Source organism: Trichechus manatus, unplaced genomic scaffold (assembly GCF_000243295.1).
Source record: "Trichechus manatus latirostris isolate Lorelei unplaced genomic scaffold, TriManLat1.0 scaffold00267, whole genome shotgun sequence".
Classification (NCBI taxonomy): Eukaryota; Metazoa; Chordata; class Mammalia; order Sirenia; family Trichechidae; genus Trichechus; species Trichechus manatus.
In genome coordinates this window covers 1,660,251-1,669,747 of record NW_004444203.1, presented here as the reverse complement: position 1 = coordinate 1,669,747, position 9,497 = coordinate 1,660,251, and the positions used below count along the sequence as shown (strand labels likewise).

Below are 9,497 nucleotides of genomic sequence, written 5' to 3'. Positions count from 1 at the left end.
GGGTTGTTAACCAATGTCATAAAACAGCATGTGTGTTACTGTTACATGAGAAACTATCTGTTCTGTAAGCCTTCACCTGAAGTACAATAAAATATCAAAAAAAAAAATGTTCTTATTGATTTGCTATAAGGGTAAACACATACATGCACATACACACACATATATATTATATATACACATATATATACAAGCTATTAATAATTGGTGTTACTTTTATAAAATACCTGGTTTCATATTTTTCCAATTTTTCCACTAGAATGTATATCTTTCTGTAAGTGACTTATCTGTTCTTTCTTCATTAAACTTAGGAAATCTTGGCCATGGAAGCTGCAAAGTATTTCTCAGTTTCTTGTGTACCTTGTAATGATTTTTGTAATACTTTCATAAGTAAAATTTTAATTTATATGATGTCAAATACAGAAATATTTTCCTTAGTGATTTCTTATACTGTTTATATACTACTTACCCCAAGATAAGTTCATGTTAATCTAAATTTTCTTCTAGCTTTTACAAGTAATCTATGAAACTTTTGTGTGAAAATATGAAGCAGAGACATTATTTTATATGTACTTATATATACTTGGGTCTCTTTTTACCTTCTTTTCTTCTGTTCCATTTGATATATGTGATGGTTAATGTTATGTGTCAACTTGGCTAGGCCATGATTCTCAGTATTATGTAATTATCCTCCCATTTTGTGATCTGACGTAAGGGGAGTTTCCGTGGGTGTGTGGCTTGCATACAATGTATATGGATGTTCTGGCAAAGCTTGCGCCTGCTAGATCATCCTCTGACCTCTGACTCTTGGGATGTGAGCCAGCAGCCTTTCAACTGACCTGCAGATCATGGGATTCTCCAGCTCCTGCTTACCTTATTGACAGGTAAATCAATACCTTCCAAGGTAGCCCAAATACTGTTTAAAAAATTCTGACTTTTGGAAAGTTCTTTATATTGAACCAAAATCTTTTTTCTATAAAGTTGTATTCACTGGTTCACGCCTCTGTCTTTGAACCGTAAACAACAAAGAAAGTATTCTTCTGATAACCTTTCAAATATTATTTGAATGAAATCATCATGTTATTTGTAAATATTTTATTCTAATATTTCCTGAGTGTTAGAAAGGGATTAGAAATTAGATCTTTGAATTCTAACCGATTCTGAAATCTACTCAGATGCTTTCATCAGCTGAAACCTCTACCCTAGTCAAGTAGTACAACTATTAATCAGTACGAATATTATGGTGAGTAGGGTGTGTCCAGGGACAAAGAGACTTGATGAAGCATCATACGGAGTGTTACAGTTGTGACAGTTACAGGGAAGATACCATCATCATCATCATCACCCTGATATAAACTGTTGCATTGTGCTTAGTATGCACCAGCACTGTTGTAATTGAAGCGTCAAGGCATTTCAACCTCGTAACAACCATTAGTATCTCAATTTTATAATGAGCAACTGAGGCAAAGAGGTTAAGTAACTTGTCTAAGGTAAGATAGCTAAAAAGCAGCACAGATAATATGGGACAAACCCATGGAGTTTAGTTTCAGAATCCATGCTCTTATCCACCACATTATCTAAATCAGCCATCTAAATTACTCATGGCTTAGTATTTAGCTTGGTTGTGGTGGTGGTGGTGGTGGTGGTGGTTTCCTATTAGTAGGGTTTCTTTAAACATTCATTTGAAGACTACTAGCCTGATGGAATTATTGCTTAATGAGATGTACACTGTTTGATTATTATTTTAGAAATGAGGAATTCAGTATGGGTTTATGCTAGCTATATTAAAGTTCTAGCTATATTTAATTACTTTTGATTCTCCAAGACTAACCAATAATCACAAATCAATACTGATTTGACTGATCTTCAAACAGTTCTATAAGAGGAAGACTTCAACAGTCTGGTTTAATTGTATACTTTATAGAAAGACTTCAACAGTCTGGTTTAATTGCATAACTAAATTAATAGAAAGGTGATTTCTATCAGCCTTTCCTAGGGCTGCTATAACGAAGTACCATAGTTGTGGAGGCTAAAAGTCCAAAGTCAAGGTATCAGCAGGACCATGTTCTCTCAGAAAGCTCAAGGGTAGAATCTGGTCCGTGCCTTTCTCTTAGTTTTGGAGCTGCCACCAATCATTGGTGTTCCTTGGCATGTAGGTGAATCACTCCAGTCTCCGCCTCCATCATCACATGGTGTTCTCCCCATATGTCTGTCTGCGTTGCTTCTCCTCTTCATATGAGACACCAGTCATACTGGATTAAGGGCTCATCCTACTCCAGTATGACCTCATATTATCTTAACTAATTATATCTCGAAAGACCCTATTTCCAAATAAGGTCACATCCACGGGTACCAGGACTTACGACTTCAACATACTTTTTTGGGATACGCAATTCAACCCGTAACACAGCCTATGCAACCTTATATTGTTTCCTATGAATGCATCATTTCGTTTCCCTTCTCACTCATACTCCATTAGTTACTGACAACTGTTTCATTATCTTCTAAGGAGTGAACGTGAACTACAAATAGACTTAGAGACTTAAACGGTGCAGTGTAGTGAAGAGCAAAACCAATATACCTATTTTATCTGAGCTTACTGGCTGTTTTTATTTTAAGTAGACTGGGACTAATTTTTATGTATGCATGAAATAGCAAAGATTATGTTGTCTAGTTAACTCAGTTTTTGATGCATTGACCTGAAATCATAGTCATAAAATTTTGAAAAAATAAAATCACTCTGGAAATCAATGGTACCTAATCTTGTAACCTCCCCTGTATTTGTCAATAAGCCAAATGCAATCTGTCTAATAAAGTATGGAAGAGTAAATTTGGGAGGAAGGCTGTCCATTGCTCAGTCCTCAAGAGAGTTATTCAAAAAGATAAGTAACTTATTAAAATTGGTAGTTTAATCATTTTATGATATCTAATTTTCTAACCAATTTCCATATTTCATTGCCCTATATGAATCTGCTTTGCCACAGCAGAATATCTACTCTACTTCTTGCTTACTTTTTAAATGAAATTCTTGGAGCACAATAACATCTTAACAAAGTGCCCTGAGGTAAGAAAGTCTGAATCACAAATCAGAAAAACGTCCTCTTTGTCACACAGCAGAACGCTGCAGAACAGTGAGCTGTTTACATTGCTGTTATTGTTGCATGCCAGCAAGTCGATTCCAACTCATAATAACCTCATATGACAGAGTGAGGGGGTCTACATGGTGACGGCACAGAACATAAGTTGCAGTTACAGTGTAGCAATGTCCTCTAATGGGAGCAACGGGTTAAGCTACACACTTATTATCAAAACAGTATGGAGTCAGCAAAGGACCATGGAACCAAGGAAGTAAAATGACAGAATAAGGGATGAAAAGCTTCTGGGAAGACAAGTAGATGAAGAAAGATATAGTAATACTAAAAAAAAAAAAAAAAACAATGGGTCACAAAATTTTTTAGGAATTCACTCTTTTCTCTCTCTAGAAGCCTGCAAATCTCAAATGGAATGTGAAAAAATGATGTAGCGGTGGCATCATCTTGGGATGTAGGAGATGGACTTCAGATTACTTCCCACTGGTGAGAGCTGTTGGTTTTGACAGCTGCACATTTGAAAAGAAGATTATGTAAGAATGAGGATTATTTGAAAATGTATATTTGAGAAGTAGATTTTGCACGATAGACAGATGATTGGTGAAATAGTCATATTTCAGTGTGCTTGACCTTCATATGTCTCCCTGTATGCTTGGAGATACTGACCATGTTGGGAAAGTGTATGTGTTTAAGAGGGAGACAAAGAAGAGGTGGCGGAGGGTGGAAGGAAAGGAGGAAAGGAAGGAGGGAGAAAGGAGGGAGGAAAGGAGAGAAAGAGAAAGGAAGAGGAGAAGAAGAAAAAGAACAAGAAGAGGAGGAAGAGGAAGGAGATATGGAGCAGAGATCTTTGGGTCCCTGAGATACAGAGACGGGAGTAACTCATCAGATCCTGAGGACAAGATGGAAGACTGGGGGCTTGAACAATTAGTTTCATTTTTTAGTTCATAGATCAAGTAAAAGGTTTCTTTGTCTTCATAAGCATCTGATATAGGAATACTTAAGTTGGTTGAATCAAACATGAGCACCATAAAGAAAAGAAATAGACTGTAAATTATTGAAGTGGGATGACAAGTCTTTGCCCACCAATAATTTTCTTACATATGCTTTTGCAAACATAGCTTATTTCCAAGCAAGATGTATTGCCTGAAAACCTATCTTTCACTCTCCTGTATTCTTTATTTGGTTTATTTTACTTTCTGTTTCCCTTTTACTTATCCATTCCTCCAATATCCCTGTAAGGCAGTTCTGCATCTCTACCTCCTCTAAACCTTTATGCAATCTTTGAATTTATTAATTGGCATTAATTGTACCAAGTAGTTTACGGTACACATCTTGCCTCTATGTTTTCGTGAACTGTTTGTTTGCAAAGGGAGAGTTTTCATCTGTTTGGTACCTCCAAAAGGCCTAGTATAAGGAATTTTAGATATCTGAAATATGAAAAGAGATTATTCGGGCACTTGCTTTTATTCCAATCAAAATTATATTCTTTCAATTCTAAAAGTACATTACTTATTTCACATTTAATATTTAATGTAACAGACCAAAGGTAAAAATACCAGATTAAGCATATAATTTCTGATCTCTCATCCAAATCTCCTTAGTAGAGCTCTGTGATGCATTAAAGTTTGTTGTCTAAATAGCAAACAAATATCTTGACAATTGGTTTCTGACAGATATATACACATATCTTTCTCTATTTATTAGGCTTATAATTTCCTACAAACTTCTCATTTTACAACCAAATTTAGCAATTTGGATGTAGCCTGAGGACATAGAATCTGTAGATGCTGAGGACATCTGTGGTAGCTTAAAATAATATACAGTGAGAAAATTATGTCCAGTGTAGGCTAAGATAAAATTAAAAAGAAAATGTCAGTGTTGTCACATTAAACTATATCCATGCAATCATTTTCTTAAGCCGCTCTTTAAACTTACCACCAATAATCTAAAACATTTTCATATAGATTAACTATATTACAAAAGATGAGTATCATTTATAAACTCTTAAGGATCAGTTCACATTACTTGAATCTAAGGCAGTGATAACAGCTACTGGATCTTGGTTTTATGTGGAAAGCTATTAAATAACACACATGTGTATGTTTGTACTTAATTTAGTGTATGTCGATCAGCTGCCTGCTATGCTTAAAGAATTCAATTTCATGAATAATGCTAATTTTCAGAACTAATTTGTAAGATGAAGTTATATTGGGAAATATAAGGAAAGTGATATTATTTGAAGTTGTCAAGTGACTTTTTTTTAACGTACTATTGATTCTTAATTTCCAGTTTTCAGTGTCATTGACAAAGCTCTAACTTGATACTTCAGATTTTGGGACCACGTTTTTACAGTAATAGTACTTCTTAACTGAGTGGCTAATCAATCCTCAACTTCTTCTTAATCACTATGTGTGTGTATGTGTGTGTGTGTGTTACAGGTAGTCCACTTAATGGTAACTGAGCTTTGGAAAAATCTTTACAGATAACTCAAAGCATGAACTAAGCCCAGATTAAACTGACCTCTGACCCTGTGCTATATGTCCTATATAGACTGTAAAAATCCATGTTCTTTCAACTCATGTATATACTAAGAACATCTTTTTTAATCTACAACATCACCTCACTTAACCCTATACCCCTGGCTATTCAACACACAGCGGTGTAAACCTATACTCTCAAAATACGATAAATCCTAGGATGGCTTACATGGTAAAGACGTCCAGTGTATCTCCAGGAGTTCTTGCCATCTCAAAGTAGGTTTGCAGAATGGTGACAGATCCAGAAAGTGCTTCATGACCACACCCACAGAACAGGGCCACTCCAGCATAGAGCAGGATGGTGGCAATCAGAGAGGCATAGGGAATGCCTCCCAGGCATTTAATACAGCACTCAAAACACCCTGCAAAAGAGCAACAGAAAAAAAGGTTAGAAATTAACTTCTTTTGGTTAATCTAATATTAAAATATTTTTTCGAACTTTAGCACTATTGCAAAGTATATCTGAATTTAAAGATAATAGCCAGCTGACCATATAAATCAAGTCCTAGGGTGCCCTGTGGGTATAAAGATCAAGTACCTCAATCAGGGGTGGATTATCCAATAAACACAGCAAGCATGGTGCTTGCTTTGCTTACCAGGTTATCTGTAGTGAACAATTTCACATGTTTTCACCGTATCAAAGGTTCTCCTTCTAGGTGTGGCTGGCATCTGTCTCTCTCCCGACCCCACAGCACCTTCCTACAAAATCAAAGCCTCTTTTCAAACTTACAATCCCTGACTGGTAGTCGTTAAGAGCTTGGCTGCTAACCAAAAGGTCGGCAGTTCAAATCCACCAGGCACTCCTTGGATACCGTATGGGGCACTTCTACTCTGTCCTATAGGGTTGCTATGAGTTGCAATCAACTCCATGGTAATGGGTTTGTTTTTTTTGTGGAAGGGGTGAATGACCCAGTAAGCAAGGCAAGCACAGGATTAATTGAGTTTATTTACTGATCTATAGCGAACAACCTCACTACAGATAATCTGGGAAGCAAGGTAAGCACGTGCTCACCTTGCCTATTGGCTAATCTTCCCCTGACCTCTTGCCACAGCAGATAGCAGAATGCTTATTGCCACCAATGACTTCCTCTGCTACCCTACACCCCAAGGAAGTCCTTCCTTCCAACCCAGACTTCCTATAATAATCCTCACGATATACGTATATAGACAATTCTGTCTTGAATTTGTTACCTATCTCAAGTTTCACATGATTAAGTTTTATTTCAAATCCAAACTTTATGTCCCATGAATACAATGACATCTAATCTGGTGAAGTCTCTGGAGCCGTATTTTTCAAACAGTGGGTTGAAACCTATTAGTTTTGAAACCAATTTAGTGAACTTTGGCCAGTAATTTTTTCAAATGAAAGAGAATGGAATAAACAACGTCTGAATGCATTGCCTGTAGTGAGGAAATTATTCTGTTTTGATTCTTGATTCAGTATACAACGACTTACATGCATTATTCGTATAGTGAAATCATGCACTATTTCCTTCTGTGTTTTCTGTGAAAAAGACACCGACCACATCAGCTCAGCAGCAAGGAGGGGACAGGAAAGCTGGACAATTGGAAATGGGGAACCCGAGGTCGCGAAGGGGAAAGCGTTGACACATCGTGGGGTTGGCAACCAATGTCACAAAACAATATGTGTATTAATTGTTTAATGAGAAACTAATTTGCTCTGTAAACCTTCACTTAACAAAAAAACAAAAAAGAGGGGAAAAAGACCCTGGCATGTAGAAAAGAGAGAGCAGGGCAGGTTAGAATTTGGGCTCTACCGTTCTATGTTCTTTGGCAAATATATTCTCTTTATCCTGTGTAGAACAGGTGACTATAAGAGAACTTCCCTCAAAAAAATTTTTTTGAGGATTAAATGAGTTAGTACATAAAGTAGCGCCTGACATAGAGTGGTAACTGCTCAATACATATTAGCTATTATTATTGGTTGTAATTTTAACTGTTACTAATATTAACTATTATTGTGTTGTAATATGGTTGTCAAAAATTCTTTGACCCAAATAGTCATTTTTGATTTTTGAAGTTTTGTCACTTCAGTCTTTAATTTCCAAAAAAAAAAATGGCTTTAAGCATTTTTGGGAAATTAAATCTCACAAAACCATGGCTGTTAATGTTCCAAATAAATCTTCTTGGTGACTGCTAGATATCTTCTTTAAAGAGATTAACTAGAAATGCTTAAGTAGACAAGTTTTTCTGTAAGAAATATGGAGGAGATACTATATGCCAGTCATTGTTGATAAAGGCATACAGGTAAGAGGGCTGACAAGAGCTCATAGAACCTTCTAAGATGATCTCAGTTTCAAATCCACCCACCCTATTCCTCACCCCTCCCACACACACATCCCCATTACAAAGTCTTCTCTTTTTCTCTACTTTTATCCTTTTGGAAATTCTTGTTCAAATCCCCTTTTGTAATACTGAAGCCCCCCAAACACTCCTCACAATTAATGACATTTCCTCTTTCTTCAGAATCAAATAACCAATGAGATTAGAAAACAGATTGCTATTGATTGTAGTTAAGTAAATCATAGGAACATTGGTGTGCATTGTACCTTGAAAGCATATATGTATACAGCAACATATGAGACATGCAAAACTTGCTACATTGGTGTGCAGAGTAACTTTATATTCAGAGATTGGGCTAGTCTGCAACTTTAATATTGTGCATTCAACTGGCCTTCTGACTAGAGTCATGGCTTGTCTCGTTTGCCCCAAAGCAGGTATAAAAGGAGTCGGAACACCTCTCTAGCTGTTGCTTGATTACAAGCAAAATCGTTTCTTGGACGCTCCTTCCCATGACACACACACACACACACACACATTTATTCAAAATGTGGGGGAGTAGAAAAGGCTAGAACTCTTGAAATTTCATAGAATAAGAAGAATTTTACTAGCTGAGACCAATGTGTGGAGTATTTGAATGTCAATGAATACAGTTTGGAGTGGAGATTAACAGGGTGGCAGAAAAATCTTTGGACTCTTCTCTGTCTCTTGGTGTTCTAAAATTCTCATCGTAGTAGTTACTAAAAAATAAATAAAACTGGTAACAACCCCAAGAACCTCTACCCCTGATTTTGGCAAGTGCCCCAACCAACCCTATGATTTCAAATCCTGTTCCTCTGTGATTCCTCCCCTCTGCTGTTCTCCAAGCATTTGCTATGGGAATGGGGATTACTACTGCAGACCAGCTGAGGTGTCATGAACAAGTCGTCCAACATTTTGTTCAACATGTTCAACACAATCCTTTGCATGGAAGCAGTTCAAATACAAAGAAAAGAGTTCAAAAACCAAATTCATAGGTAGGTATTATGCTGGATACAAGAGCTTGAAGGTTATAACTGAGTGAAGATAGTATCAGAATAATAGCTCCGGAGTAAATAAAATGGTTAGGTAACCCATGGGTAATCACCAAAACCACTCATGAGGTCTGATTAATTCTCTTACTTTATTCAGAGTCAGTTTCCACTTATTTGGAATTTTCTCAATTGTGCTTTAGATGGGCCAATCCTAGCCTCCACACCAGTAAGCCTAGTTACTTGGCCTGTATGTCTGCAAGCAATTGCATTCAGATAAACTGTCACAGCACTCCAGCATTAATGATAGCTTTAACTGAGCAGCACCTTTCAGATCCAGAAAAACATGAGCTAGTTCCAATGCTGGGATAAACCCAAATTAAAAATCTTAAGTTAATATTTCCAAATGAATTTAAGATCTCCAAATTAAATTAAATTTTTTTTCTCCCCGTTTGAATATAATTTAATTCCCTTGGAATTATATTTACCTCTATTAAAAAATACAAATTCTTCTAAACCTCCATTACTGCCAAGTCAGGAGGGAATCTTTTTTTTTTTTTTTT

The 9,497-nt window shown here is 36.4% G+C and overlaps 1 protein-coding gene across 2 annotated transcripts in view; it reads right to left on the bottom strand.

The window, feature by feature from the left end:
• GPM6A (glycoprotein M6A) overlaps positions 1-9,497 on the bottom strand; it is a 449,726-nt gene that overhangs the window by 62,822 nt on the left and 377,407 nt on the right. For both annotated transcript variants that reach the window (XM_004389907.1, XM_004389908.2), the window contains one exon: positions 5,793-5,985. In XM_004389907.1, coding sequence (XP_004389964.1) covers positions 5,793-5,985 — 193 coding nt within the window. The remainder of the gene's footprint in view (positions 1-5,792; positions 5,986-9,497) is intronic.